Below are 16,197 nucleotides of genomic sequence, written 5' to 3'. Positions count from 1 at the left end.
ACCAAAATAGAGTAACAGAGAGTGTCCTCAGCCTTAACGCATCAATGTTTATATCCAAAATAAAGACATAAAGAACGTCCTGGTATCCATGATAAAAATAAGTAAATAAAAGTCTCATTCATCAGAGAAAACAGAAGAATTAAGTTGTGACTGTATTACCACCTACTAAGACAATGGAATGAGAGATTGTATAGGTGTACATACATAGGTATATTGAAAAGAAGTGTTCATGTAAGAAGCTAGGTTAAAGGCAGACTTTGTCCAACCAAAAAAGAGTAATGCAATTAATCAATTTATTCCAGGAAAATGGATTATATTAGAAACATAACAATGTGGAGGAAAATTAAAAAAAGATTCTATTATCAACTCAGGCACTAATCCCAAGTCTACCACACCATTCATCTCAATGACCCATCAGCACCAGATGATTAAAATTTTCCACATTCGCTGATATTCCTCCACTTCTTACTAAAAACACTCTGTCAAGTGTCTTTCCACAGTGCCTTTTAAGAGAACTAATACTATCAGTTTCATCTGATTTAGATATTTATTTCATATTTGCCAGAAGATTCTGGCCAACATTTTTGAAAGCACATTTAACTATACCATATGCCTCCTTAAATAATCTCTATCAAACAAACTGTAGGATAAGGCTCCGGTTCATTCTGTTCTGTTTTTCTTTCTTCACAATGTGTTTATGTATATTTACCCAATTTGCTCTGTTCTTCTTGCCAAATTACAGGTTTGAGATCTCAACTATTGCAGAGCAGCTGTGTTATTGCTGCTGTCTCACTAAACAAGGGTCAGAGAATAAACCCATCCTGAAAATACGGCTAACACCTGCACTGTACACCACGAGGCGCCTGCCCTGGAATGGGGAGGATTCAAAGGCCTTCACAGAGTCCTTTCTATTCAAACTTAAGACAGTTTGGTGCAAATGAACCATTAGCAGAAAAAAGCTTCCAAACTATCTACTGTGTTTTCTTGGTAAGACAATTTGTTTAATCGTGTGACATTTTAAAATTAAACTGTGTCCAATGAAAGAAATCGAAAAGAACAACCTCACTACTACCACCTTTACATACCTTCTGTTTAAATATTAAGAATTTGTTCAACTTAGTCTAAAAATCTCTATCAAATAAAGACATTTAATGAAAGATTTTTCTCAAAGAAAGTACTTCGAAGAACCACTTCAACAAGGCTAACTGGTGATATACCTGCATAAGAGTTGCCCAGGTGGTTTTAACTTTTGTTTACCCCATATCAATTTCCGAATGCAAATCTATGTCCTAACTACTCTGCTACATCCTTCGTTCTCATCTCCAAGTCAACAATTTCATGTTAACCCTCTTTCAACCCAAAATTCATGAGCCCTGGGTTTTCAAGAAATAATCCTCAAACAAATGTAATTCAGGAAATATAACAAAGATGAGAAAGGAACTGTTAGAGTAGGCTAATGAGATGAGGCACATGCCCATGGATCCAGCTCTAAGACTACACATCTGGCTTTGAGACTGTCTGTCTAAGGCTACTTCACCAGTCTGTTGTTAATTATTTAAGTGAGGGAACAGGGGGAACCATCGTCACATCTGTCACTCTCACACAGGAAAAACCTTCATTCGTTGCTGGGCCAGATGTGTTCATTTGAAATATAGACTAACTAGCTACTTAATGGGTTTGAAACCTTAGCCAAAAGATAATTAAGCAAGCATATTAAGCATCCGTCACCTTACAAGGCTAAAATGTTTCGGCTGTGTTGATTTTAATCCAATCTCAGAAGAGAGCTACAAAAGCATCTGAAGAAAAGTCAAGGAAAAGAAAAGCTCCAAATTACTTGCAACATACTTAGTAGAAAAAATAATGATGTCCCTAAATACCTCATACACTAACAAAATCTTCTCAAGTTTTGCCTCAGTGGCATAATGTACTTGATTTCAAAAAATAAAAAGATCAAAAGTAATTACCTTAGACTAAGCTCCTTCCCCAAACAATCTCAGTTTGCTTGTAGGTGAAATATTAGTGTCACAAGCCAAACAGAGGATGTCATGTCTGATATTTATTACGCTCTATATGATCTTTAAAAATCACATCTCCTGAATGTAGCCTATCTACAAGTCACTAAAGACTACCAGCAGTCTCTATGGTAGTCTCTTCAAAAGGAAACTACTCCCAAAGGCAAATTCTAAAGAAAGCACATTCAGTGTCTGGGACAGACCAGGCATATTGCATTTTATAATTACTTTGGAGAAGAAAGCAATGTGTCTTCCTTAAGTAGACACTACTATTAAAAATCCAAGATAACTGAAACACAACACAAGAAAGAAACCCCAAACCTAGTTTTCCTCTTAGAATTAAAAGATAAAATATCATTATTCCTCAGTTATTCTTGGCAAATAACAAATTGAAAAACATTCAGAAGGCACACTGGCTAATATCTGGGGGTACTGAATCCATTCTCCTAGCAGGAGGGAGAAGGGATTCCCACACAGAAAGCACAGATTAGAAAATGTACTGATGGCCATTTGGTTCAGGCGAGTCAAGGGCCCTGCACTGTCCAGAGGGATGAGAGTGTCTCCAGGGCGTATCCACGGCATACAGATTGTGCTCAATTTGTATTTAATCATCTGTCTGCAATCAGCTTCATTGTCAGGCCAGGCAACCAAGAGGAAACCTGGCATATATGGTAAACTCGGTGTGTCTGAACACAAAGAACAGCGCAGAAATCACTATGCACTTGAACTGTACACAGACGTTCTAAGCAGTTTGTTCGAGTCAAAAAGTTTGCCCACCCCTGGTCCAGAGGGATGAGAGTGTCTCCAGGGCGTATCCATGGCATACAGAGTGTGCTCAATTCGTATTTAATCATCTGTCTGCAATCAGCTTCATTGTCAGTCCAGGCAACCAAGAGGAAACCTGACATATATGGTAAACTCGGTGTGTCTGAACACAAAGAGCAGCGCAGAAATCACTATGCACTTGAACTGTACACAGACGTTCTAAGCAGTTTGTCAGCTTCTTTCCCTTGGTTTCTGGAAGAGGTAGGTCACCACAAAAAAGAACAGAAGAAACACCTGTCGCTACAGCCTACCACTTTGCAAAAGAGGCACTCTGGACAAGGTCAGTCGGCATCCTCTCCCTAGGCAGCTCTGGGCTTGGCAGGAGGCAAATAAATACAACAGACTATTCTGAGCTCCTTGTTACTCAATAAAATATAAACAGGGTTTTTTCCTTGTGCTGTGTTTCTATTATCTGTAGCTGTTGTTGCTTCCTAGAGCAGCCGTATTGAGTTGGCACAGACCTGGTTTCATACTTTCAAGGACAGAAGGCCCTTGGCTCCTAAACTGACCAACTCTAGGATCCTGTACCCGACAGGAGTAACTCATCATTTCTCACCAGAACTGTTGCCTTTGTGCATGATCTGCTGGTTTGTGGATTCGGCTTGGCCAAGAATCTTGCCAAGGCTTTAATCTAGGCCACCTGTTCTACATAAATTCTTGAGAATGAATTCCCAAGCATTGTTTTTTTGGACTTGTATAATAAAGAATTACACAAAATAAAAACAGAAGAACTTAATTTTTAAAGATGTGTTGCTTTAAAGGAAGCTTGATAACAAGGGTGGGGGTAAAGAGGAGGCCACCTGGACTTTGAAACCTGTGGCTCTTTGCTCCTGGAGTCGGGGGAGGGAGGAAGAAACAAGAAGTTTTCTCACTTTGTCCTTTACCATTATCCTCATATTGGTCTCTCTCCCTCAGCCCCCATGATCTTGCAACAATGTGCCTTATCGGTCATGAGTTTACAGGCAAAGCAAGCTCCCAAATAAATGGATATAAATATTCAAAAAAAATCCAAGATAGTTTTCTGCTTTCTTAAATGGCATTCCTTCCAAAATAGGAATCTGATCATTTTTCTCTGACCTGATATAGGCCCTGCCCCCAGCAACCAAATGCGCTCCTTTAACTGTTTATATAACTAGTAAACCAAAGTATTGGAGAAAAATGTATTCATCCTTCAGGTAACAAACATTTAGCGAATCTACTGTAGGTTAGGCATGTGTAAGGTGCTAGAGATACAGCGAGAAACAAGGCTAACAAAATGCACCCTAGCAAGAAGGAGACACAATAAGACTGTATAATTACACAAGGTGACCAAGAAGAGCTTACTAAGAAGAAGACCTCTGAATAAGACGAAGAAGGTAAGAGAGTGAACCATGAGGGGAAGAGCATTTCAAGCTGAGGGAACAGCAAGTGTAAAAGTACTGGTATGGGAGTAAGCTGACGTGGTTAAGTAATAGCAAAGAGGCCAGTGTGACCATAATGGGAAGGGCAAAAGGAAAATGAAGTCTGAGACATAGGAGGGGCCAGATCCTGTAGAACCTTGTAAAACATTGCAGTGACTCGACTTTAACTGTGAGTGGAAAGGGGAACTCATTATGGACAATTTTAAGTGCTTTAACAGGATCACTCCTGCCAAGAACAGAAGCAGAAAAACCAGTGGAGAGACTAATAAGCTAAGCAAGAGATGACAGTAGCTTGGTCTAGGATGGTATCAGTAGAGGTGGTGGGGAAGGATTGGATTCTGAACATATTTTGAAAGTAGAGCTAATGAGGTTCTTTGATGGCCTGCATGAAAGAGAAATCATTAATGAATCAAAGGTTTCTGACCTGAACCACAAAAAAGGTAGAGCTGCCAATGACTAAGACAGAAAAGACAGCCACAGGAGCAGATGGAAGAGAATGATCAGGAGGATCAATAGGGAATTATAGATTTGTTAAAATAGAACCAAACATCAAGTCCATAGATTTATCACTGCTAACACAGATGTGATTACTCAGAAAGTCGTGGAGTCTCACTGTGCACTTGGGGCTAAGCTGGCTCTAGGCAAAATGGATCTGCTTCAAATTCCAAGACACAGCCTGATACAGCCATGAGCATGTTATCAATAAAACTAGATTATTACATAACACAAAATGAATATTTTTATAGAAAGAAAAGAAGACTTGCACTCCTTCAATCAATTTAAAATAGACAGCTGATACTGCCCGAATTTACTTAGGTGACCCGAAGTGATGTTCAATAGATATCTTGAATATTTATGCATCCACTGAAGATAAGTGCTCAAGTAAACTTCAAACTACTAACATGATTGATTCTCTTGGTTTCCATCGAGAAAAATATAATCTTCGTTATTTGAACACTAATCCAGAATTTGGGTTGGGGCCTTGTATATTTTATTGTCCTCTACTTGAGGTTCAAGATCTGTTGAAAGTGATCCTAAAAAAACAAAACTGTATCCTATTCATTATCATAAGCATATTGTATCCACTACTATTGGGCTAGGGAATATTTGAAATGTTTCCAATCATTTCCTTCTTAATAGAGAAGATATAAAAAATCATAAATGGAAATAATAAATTACTAGTAAAATTACTTGTGTATGGTAATTCAAATAAAGGTCTTCTCCCAAACTAAGTATCACTTTTTTTTAACTGAAGAACATAAGAATATAGACTTTGACAGGACTGAGAAACAAATTAAAGCAAAAGTACTTCCTAGTCTGAGGTATGCCTTATTGAGCCATTTTCATTTTTATCTTTAACCTTAATATTTAAAAACTATAGCAATTAGTCAAAATCTCACTTTGGACCGTGTGTGTGTGTGTGTGTGTGTGTGTGTGTGTGTGTGTGTAAATTAAATACTCTGAAGTTCAAAATAATGGCTGTGGCTCTGATTTTTTTAAAGGCTCTAACAATAGATCTCAAACCCACCCAGATAAATATTTATAGCTTTTTAATCAATAGTTAAGAAATAAGATATAACAGACTTTACTAAACTAAGAGTAGAGGTGAAGTACTAATCAGAGTGGTTTGTTTAGGGTTTACTATTTCATGTTCAAACTATACAAAAAATATAATAAAACAAATAATGTATATCTGTCACCATTCCCTAATAATCGGTAGCTAAAATGTTTTTAAATGTTTTTAATGAAGTACTTACTCTCCAACTTTATTCAGACTAGGTGCAGGACAAAGCACAGAATTCCCCTCCATACTTACTGGCTTTACACCTGGAAAATAAAATGCCATAGACTTGGTAAAGGGTTTTATGAATCTCAGTTTATTAATAATATGAAAGACAAAGACAATCAGAGTTCAAGTATGGAATGTTAGATATACTAGCATGAAAAAACAGACACTCATCTATAGGAAAAGGAGAAAAAAAAGGAATGAAAAATAGAAGTTATATATTTCATTGATACATAGTATTGATAAATTATAAATCATGACATTTTTACTTAGACTAAGTTCACATACATTTGTAGACCCTATGAAATTATCATCTCCACCCCAATTTGTCAAATACCTTAGATTTTTAAAAATGGTATATATATTTAAAAGCAGAATTTAGAAATGATGGGAAAACAAAGATGAATGTCCACTCTCCCCCCCCCCCAATTTGTCAAATACCTTAGATTTTTTAAATGGTATAAATATTTAAAAGCGGAATTTAGAAATGATGGGAAAACGAAGATGAATGTCCGAAAGAGAATGAATTTATTTCAAGAGTTTAATAAAACAGTTGTGTCTATAATATAAAATCTATATTTTATAAAGCTGCATGCTTAAGTTTCCCTTGCAATTTTAATAATATGTGAGGAAATGATCTAGACTATAAATATTCACACATTACATGATCAAATGGATAATCCTAGAATGGGAATTATGAAAATACAATCTATCTCTACTTATTTGTTTGAATACTTACTTTAATAAACTTAATCTTATGTAGCCAAGTATAAAATATGTTTATAGTAAAATCAATTCAGCTATGTAATCAAAAGGAGTTAGATAAAGCTAATGCTTAGGTACAGAAGACTACTGAATAAAAATAAAATCATTTGTCCTCTTCAATTTTGGGACCTACGACGAAGAGAATTCGTTAAAAAATGTTATTGTCTTGCCTTACCAAAATGATAATCTTAATAGAAAAGAAAGGAATTCATTATGACATTTATCATGCTGAGATCATCACCACTTTAATTCAACAAACACATATTGAACACTTAGTTACTCTGTGTGTAGCCAAAGCTATGCTAATTGGAGTGTTTAGTACCATCAGATAAACAGCAAAATTGCAGATGAACCTCTCAAGAAATAATTCTACCAGAGTTCAGAGTTGTAGCATATGCCTTCCAGTATAAATTTTAGAAGACACTATAATCAATGAGGGAAAAATGTCTTAACAGAAACCCAAAATGCTCAGAATACTAAGATCATGTAAGTGGAGTATTTCTCAGAATGAAGATAAAAACATTATACTCATCTGCTTTTTTAAAAGCCAAGCTAGGAAAAATAAAACCTAATTCCATAAATATGATTATAATCAATAAACACTATGCTGGGTGGGCACTAGAGACATAAAATATAAGACAAAAAGCCTGTCTCAAAAACCTAGTTGACAAATTATTGGGAAATTGGATAAAGAAAACAAGTGACAATAAGTAGTAGAGTAGTCCAAGTGAGTGAGATTTTCAAGCAAGAGTGATAAGAAATAAATCTAGAAAAAGATGCAGTTAATCAGGCAGTTGATGCAGTCACCACAGAGTGCAGACAGGAAAACTGGGTTTAACTCTCAGCTCTGCCCATTATTGACTGTGTCGCCACAGGCAAGTTATTTGACTCTTTCAGCCACAAGACCATCGTCTGTGTAATGAGGCTACTCAGAACAGCATCCAACATTTAAGCTATGAACAAACATTGCCTTCATTAAATAACAATTAAATAATTATTACTATTTCTATTATCATGGGACTTCATTTCCCTTTCCTTTGTTAAAAAATATAGGACAGTTGGTTTCAGTTGGGAAAAGAGGAAAACATCTGACGTGGACTTGCTCAGCAGGTATTAAAGCAACACAGGTTATGGGGACCTACTCTTCGTGTAGGTGTCATTTACTGTGTAGGTACAGAGAACATCGCCATTGCGACTGCCCAAGTTGAGTCCTCTTCCATTCAAAACGATTTGAAATTCCTCTAGAAGTAAAAAGAAAAATAAGCATTTTAGTCACTGCTTTACCAAAAAAAAAGATATAATTTGAAAAATCAGGGTAAAAAGAATGAATTTCTTCACACTATTCAGCCAACTGATAACAAAGAAGACATGGCTCTATTTCCAACTCTCCGTGCTTTCTTAGACCCTTTAGGGGAAAAGTGGAGATATTATCTACCACACAAACTTCCCCCAATTCTCTCCTTAGGAAAATATGAGAAGAAATAAAACCTCTTTGTTTTTCTCTATTTTCAGGTACTGAGGTATGGGAATGTAAAGAACATCAATGATTGCTGTGCTTTGGTTCTTAGAACTGTCATGTGTTGTGTTTTCTTTAATCTATGTATGACACACCATACAGAGTTCTTTAACAGCTTCTTCACATTACTAATCCCACATTCATTTTTTGTTGCATACAAATTTATAACTCACTGGAGGTAAAGTATTTTGGACTACAGATAATCTCTGGCCAGTCACTAAAGAAAATTGACTTAACTTATTGTACTCTATGTATATAAACAGGAGCAGTCACTTAACATTAGAGAGTGAAATAACATGCTAGAAAAAAAAGTTACCATCTAAAATCTTGATTGGCAAATAAATGTGTGCTGCTTAGCTGCAAGATGATATATTATAACTGTTTAAATAGTGTTTGGCTCTCAATCCCCTCAGACACCTCCTATCTAACACATAATCTAACACATACATAATAAGTAACTATGGAAGAAAATACTGCCATGTCACTGGCCATTAAGTGTGTTATAAAAGGAATTTTACTCATAAGTTAAAATAAAATGCAGGTAATAATTAAAATATGACTCAGTAGAAAGGGAACATGGGCTTTAGAGTCAGTCAGACAAAGGGGTCTAATAAGACAATTACTAATAGCAAATAGTAATTTTTCTCTGCCTCAGTTTCCCCATCTGTGAATCAGGAATTATAAAACTGCTGGGATGGCCCAATGCACTATTCCTCCTAAACATCTCAGTAATCATTAGCTAAGGAGACTAGAAGGTACAGAACTCAACACCATGTCCTGCGTTGGGAGGCCGGTGGTCAACTTCACAGCACACTTCCTCCCCCACCGGACAAATAATTTTTCCTTTCCTAAGTAAAATCAGGTTAAAATGAACTCCAGGCCAGACGTGAATGAGAAATAGAAAAGGCCAGAGAGGCTCATGCTCTGGGTAAGGAAGGCTTTGATATGTTAAAACCTGAGTCTGTACTTAGCACCAGCTAAAGAAGCCACCTGCTTCCTTCCTGCCATCAAGCCCTAAGTCACTTCCTTATGTGCCCTGAGCTGGTGGATACTGGCCTTTGGCCTGGTTATCAAAGCATGGAGCTCAAACTCTACAGATCCATGACTGTCTGTATAATCAGATAAAAGACAAAATTTCATATTTTATTTTACTTGTCATAGGAAAGGTCTCAAACATGAACTAAATATACAGAAGACTCTAAAAGCCTGTCACACAATATGTTCATTATTTAAAATAACACTCCAGTCTTAAAAATTTGAATTTAAAATAGAAATATTTCAAGGAATTATTTAAAAATTCTTACAGACAAAGATGCCAAAAAAGTTAATTTTGCTATTCTCTTTCCAACATGCGTTTCAAATCATATATTTTAACTAGGAAAAAAACACATTTTCTTCCATGGTATTTTTAAATTCTAACCACTTACCCCCCACACACACACTTGAGGGATGCAATTCCAGGATTTCAGTGCATGACCGAGCTAGTATCTGGCTGCCGGCCGCCATCTTGGCTGACAGTTAATTTGCATATACTCACTGATTAGCCAATGAAAAGGGTAGCAGTCGTATGCTAATTACCATGTTTCTCTTTTATTAGTGTAGATAACTATGGAAGAAAATACTGCTATGTCACTGGCCATTAAGTGTGTTATAAAAGGAATTTTACTCATAAGTTAAAATAAAATGCAGGTAATAATTAAAATATGACTCAGTAGAAAGGGAACATGGGCTTTAGAGTCAGTCAGACAAAGGGGTCTAATAAGACAATTACTAATAGCAAATAGTAATTTTTCTCTGCCTCAGTTTCCCCATCTGTGAATCAGGAATTATAAAACTGCTGGGATGGCCCAATGCACTATTCCTCCTAAACATCTCAGTAATCATTAGCTAAGGAGACTAGAAGGTACAGAACTCAACACCATGTCCTGCGTTGGGAGGCCGATGGTCAACTTCACAGCACACTTCCTCCCCCACCAGACAAATAATTTTTCCTTTCCTAAGTAAAATCAGGTTATAATGAACTCCAGGCCAGACGTGAATGAGAAATAGAAAAGGCCAGAGAGGCTCATGCTCTGGGTAAGGAAGGCTTTGATGTGTTAAAACCTGAGTCTGTACTTAGCACCAGCTAAAGAAGCCACCTGCTTCCTTCCTGCCATCAAGCCCTAAGTCACTTCCTATGTGCCCTGAGCTGGTGAATACTGGCCTTTGGCCTGGTTATCAAAGCATGGAGCTCAAACTCTACAGATCCATGACTGTCTGTATAATCAGATAAAAGACAAAATTTCATATTTTATTTTACTTGTCATAGGAAAGGTCTCAAACATGAACTAAATATACAGAAGACTCTAAAAGCCTGTCACACAATATGTTCATTATTTAAAATAACACTCCAGTCTTAAAAAATTTGAATTTAAAATAGAAATATTTCAAGGAATTATTTAAAAATTCTTACAGACAAAGATGCCAAAAAAGTTAATTTTGCTATTCTCTTTCCAACATGCGTTTCAAATCATATATTTTAACTAGGAAAAAAACACATTTTCTTCCATGGTATTTTTAAATTCTAACCACTTACCCCCCACACACACACTTGAGGGATGCAATTCCAGGATTTCAGTGCATGACCGAGCTAGTATCTAAAAAGGAAACAGAGAAGACCAAGATATAGAACGAAATTTTAACATGTGAAGTGAATTATAAGACTACTAATAATCTTGAGTCCTCCCCTTAACTTCACCAGATGACAGAGAAACATCTATTAACTATCACATGCACAGTCACCAAGCTCTTAGGACATCTGTATTGTTTTTCAGTATGTATTCTAAGGCTTTATTTTGTAGAGCCTCAATCCCTATGAGTGCTGATACTGCTTATATGTATCAGACATGACACTTGCAGAACACAGGCTCCTTGTATGAGCCAAATATTATTCTCAGAAACACAGATTCTGTGCGCCGCATTCCCAGGGCAAAGACACAGAATGGCTCTTCTTAGCTTGTCCTGAAAAAATAGAAACCGCCATACAAGGCACAAGGCTACAAGTGAAAAACAACAATGATGAAATAGGCCGTTCTTAATGGACACAACAATCCTGTCTTTATTTTTAGAACTGCTCTGCACTACATTATCAAACTCAGACAAACTCCAGATGATCTTTGCACAGCATTCCTTTCTTGACGGGAGTTGAAAACAGATAATGCACGCACAGTGGTTTCTAGCATCTCCTGCTCAGAACTAGAACAGGAAGGAAGGACTGTAGCAGGAAATAACATTTTCAGTGCTTTCTTTAACAACAGTGAAAATATAAACGGTCAGACTCTAAAAATCAGCTGGTTCAACTGAGGGAATTTTGTTGCTGACTATGCATCTCTGAATGGGGGCAAATGTTTTTAGACAGTTTCCCAGTGAAGCCACTTTTCATCTAGTGATTAGGAAACATATGTAATAAATTTTTATATCTGAGAAATTCTAGATGAGGTCTATTTAAATGCAGAAAGAGATTGACCAAAGAGATTCCAGAGCACCCCAAAAACTTTCCACACCCAAATACCTCCTCTGGGTCTGCTATTTTATCTTATCCACTGAGGAGGGAGTACCATTGTTCGATTAAGAATTGAGTTAAGCCCGGCCAGCATGGTTCAGTGGTTGAGCATTGACCTCTGAACCAGGAGGACACGGTTCAATTCCTGGTCAGGGCACATGCCCAGATTGCAGGGTCGATCCTCAGTGTGGGGCAGGCAGAAGGCAGCCAATCAATGATTCTCTCCCATCTTTGATGTTTATATTTCTCTCTCTCCCTCCCTTCCTCTCTGAAGTCAATAAAAATATATTTTTTTAAAAAAAGAATTAAGAATTGAAGACTATTGTCAAAGGTGCACTCTAGTATGGGAAGTATCTTAAATCACTAATATCTTTAAATATTTTAACATAATCCAGATAACAAGACTATAAAGGAAACAAAATATAAAGTTTTGCTAAAGGAATACAGAGCTAAAAATGTTCCAACTTAAAAAACAAAACAAAACACATTATAGCTTTAGCTTTGGTGGATCTGAAATGAAAGTGAGAACAGTGAGCCACCAAAATGGAAGGTCAAAGAAAAACACAAAGCCCTCAAATCTGTTTTCTCTGCCAGCAGTTCTGTAAGAACTAATTTTAAAACAGATCTTATTATGAACTTCACCAAGTTTACAATTTCTTTATTGGTTTTTAGCCACACCTCTGTTAGATTCACTGAAAAACGTTTCAAGCATCAAGGAGAAGTATGACAGTAGTTTAAAGATTTAATCTATTGAAATAGAAATTTATTTAAAAAATATTTCTTAGAACAAGGTAAATCAAAAAGTTGTAAAGAGATTTTACAAAGGCCATGTCAAAGAATATATATCCCAGAATGACCTGTGTGAATTTCTGAAATTATGTTGGTTTTCTCTCTCCTACCAAATTGACCACAATTAAACCAGATCTTGTAATATTTAAGACAAATGTGCATGTTGACTTCCACCTTTATTTGATGTAATTTATCAAAGCATTTTTTAAATGATAGTTTCAATAACAAGATTAAATGAACAATTCTTATAGAGCTCTCCTTACACTGAAGATTAAATACCTTCAAGTACCACTGATGGTCTATATCTCTGAAACTAGACTCTTTTAATGCTCTGTAAAGTATTAGATTTTAAACAAAGAGTTCAGGATCATTTAGCAATTTGTGTTGCACTCAGATCTGAAATTTAAAAAAAAATCAAGTTACATTAAGCAGGGATGAATATTTAAAGGTTGCTCATATCTTGCAGTAACTTGTAAAAATACATATTTATACACAGGAATACACAATGCATTTGAATTTACCACAGACCAACCTGCCTTTCTCTAAACTATATTTTCATTTTTTAAAATTTATTGGGACTTTATATCATATTATTTGAGTGGATGAATCACTTCCTTGTTCAGAAGACAAACTCTGAGTATAGAAATAGAATCACACTACACTTCTCAACCCTTTCTGGACTGGCACATTGGTTTTTACATGCAGTACAACCAAGAAACACTTACAGAACAATGACTGAATGCATGAAGTAATGAGACTATGTATTAAGAATGTCTATCTAATAAGCAAAACAACAATCATATTAGGACTAACATAAGGCAAAATAAAGTTAATTTATGTGAAAAAACATCTCCCCTTCCAATCAATTGTGAATGCTGGAAAGCCAGGAATGCATAATTTGTAATTAAGTTCACCAAAACCATTTCCAAATGAAAAAATAACCAAAGACAAAGAGAGAATGTGGTAGGGAAAAAAGAGAAAGATGAAAGTATATAAATTCTTAGAAAATAGTATTTATCCTAACTTTGGTTTTTCTATCTGGAGTTTACCATATTCCTATTTTTAAGAAAACAACCAGAAGTTGAACTAATTTAATGTTTGTGTGCAAAAGTTTACATCATTGCATTTTTTAAATAATCAGTTAGATAAATACAAAATAGTTCCTAACCTATTCTCACCAAGTAATTGCACAAGATCAAATGTTCAAGATTTCAAAATGAGTCTATTATTAAAATTGTCATCACTAAATGACAATGGACAGAGAGGGACAAATATTTTAAACACTCTGGTTAATTTTTATCAAATCAAATACTGTTATTGATTGATTGAACATTGGATCAGGTGTCCCAATTTTCATAACTGATACATTATCTGTCATACTCTGTACTTCCATGATTTGTACAACAGATTTCTTGTAAGGATATTTCTTCAAATATGTGTTTCTATCTGTCTTCATTATATCTCAATAGAAACAGAAAATAGTTTCAAATAAAGGTTGACATCAGAGAGAGCCAATAGCACCATCAACCAAATTTAAAAACAAGCCAAATACCATTCATAAAATCAGGGCACTTGAAGTCTTGCACACACTACATGCAAAATTGCACCATTTGAGATTTTGGAATATAAAATATATATAAATTGACAATGAACTTAATGTTCATCATGAAAAGTATACTCCTGGATCAAAAGCATCAGTTCACTTAAAAAGTGATATTAGTATTAAGGAATATTTACAAATGCATGTACTATTTATATCATTACCTAATCCCTACTTTTAAATCCTCAAATATTAATATGGATGACAACAGTCAACTTTCTAAATTGAATACAAATATAACTAGTCAAAAATTCAAACAAATTACTAACAATGATAATCATAATTATCACTTTTTTGGGGGGTTGCATAATCATTATGTTCCAGAAACTGTGCTAGGCACTTTACTGAATTTCTTCAGTTAATCCTCCCATGTCTTATGAATACATACTGTTTTTATAACCATTTTACAGATGAGAAAACTGGGGCTTACAGAGATTTTTAAAAGCTGCCCTGAATAACTAATTTTGAAAGAGTAGAGCCAGATTCATGTCTGATTGAGTCCAAAGCCCGTTCTTCTAACCAGTGCACTCTACTACCCATTTTGACAGTCTAACCATTATAAAACCTAATATCTAACAAACTAGTGAAATTTAGTTGCCTGTTTTCCTGGACTCCTTTTATGTTATCAAAAACAATCTAAAATCTGGTTTCTTTCCTATCTTCAAATGAATGTCACTAAACTTTGACTTTCATTTGTTGGGGATTTTACAGGTCTGTTTTAAAATTCCCAATACCACTGACTTTCCGGTGTTTACCTATGCCGCCATCTTGCTCGGACCTCTACAGGTCTGTTTTAAAATTCCCAATACCACTGACTTGGAATAAATAAAAATTTTAGATTATCCTCTGAATTAATAATATATAGGATACCCAAATTCATAGGGCTTGCTTTCTTTTTATTTAGTTTTTCTCTATTGTCTTTTACTGCTTTCCATTGCAAATTTGTGTTATACAGATAAAACACATATTTTTTTACTTCTCAGCATCATCCAGAACCTAAAAGACAGGTTACCAAAGGTCCTGACTCTAGTTTGGGGACATAGCAAGCATTTGGAAAACTAAAATGAAACTGTTTAGAAAAATTAATTTGTTATTTGATCTAAGAAGACTTTTTGTTGTTTTTGTTGTTAATCCTCACCCAAGAATATTTTCCCATTGATTTTTAGACAGAGTGGAAAGGAAGGGGAGAGACTGAGAGACAGAAACATCCATGTAAGAGAAACACATCAATTGGTCGCCTTCTTCACACATTGCAAATTTGTGTTATACAGATAAAACACATATTTTTTACTTCTCAGCATCATCCAGAACCTAAAAGATAGGTTACCAAAGGTCCTGACTCTAGTTTGGGGACACAGCAAGCATTTGGAAAACTAAAATGAAACTGGTTAGAAAAATTAATTTGTTATTTGATCTAAGAAGACTTTTTGTTGTTTTTGTTGTTAATCCTCACCCAAGAATATTTTCCCATTGATTTTTAGACAGAGTGGAAAGGAAGGGGAGAGACTGAGAGACAGAAACATCCATGTAAGAGAAACACATCAATTGGTCGCCTTCTTCACACATCCCGACCAGGGCCAGGGATCAAGCCTGCAACTGAGGTACATGCCCTTGACCAAAATCAAACCTGGGACCCTTCAGTCTACAGGCCGACACTCTATCCACTGAACCAAACCACCTTTTTTTCTTTTTCTTTTTTTTCATAAAAGTAATGGCATCGATAGTATTTAGGTTTCATAGTCCAAAAACTGTAGAACTCGCCTGAGTCCTGGAAAAAGAAAGGGTATTCAGCGCTAGAAGGCATGGGGTTTCAATTTTCTTTTGTTTTTCTCTATTTTTTCTGGATGTGGAACTGAGTTCAGGCAAATTATTGATATAAAATAAGTTTGTCTTTGTCCCTTCCCACACCACTGTCTCACACAGACACTTCTTTTCTAAACACAATCACTACTGAGTTTGCCTT

The 16,197-nt window shown here is 35.6% G+C and overlaps 1 protein-coding gene across 1 annotated transcript in view; it reads right to left on the bottom strand.

Annotated features, from left to right (window-relative positions):
* ANTXR2 (anthrax toxin receptor 2) overlaps positions 1-16,197 on the bottom strand; it is a 134,847-nt gene that overhangs the window by 92,323 nt on the left and 26,327 nt on the right. Inside the window, exons 8-10 of the mRNA XM_014544711.1 lie at positions 10,880-10,940; positions 7,931-8,029; positions 5,995-6,064 (exon numbers count right to left, since the gene is read on the bottom strand). Coding sequence (XP_014400197.1) covers positions 5,995-6,064; positions 7,931-8,029; positions 10,880-10,940 — 230 coding nt within the window. The remainder of the gene's footprint in view (positions 1-5,994; positions 6,065-7,930; positions 8,030-10,879; positions 10,941-16,197) is intronic.

Source organism: Myotis brandtii, unplaced genomic scaffold, assembly GCF_000412655.1.
Source record: "Myotis brandtii unplaced genomic scaffold, ASM41265v1 scaffold111, whole genome shotgun sequence".
Classification (NCBI taxonomy): Eukaryota; Metazoa; Chordata; class Mammalia; order Chiroptera; family Vespertilionidae; genus Myotis; species Myotis brandtii.
This window is presented reverse-complemented; position numbering and strand designations above follow the sequence as displayed.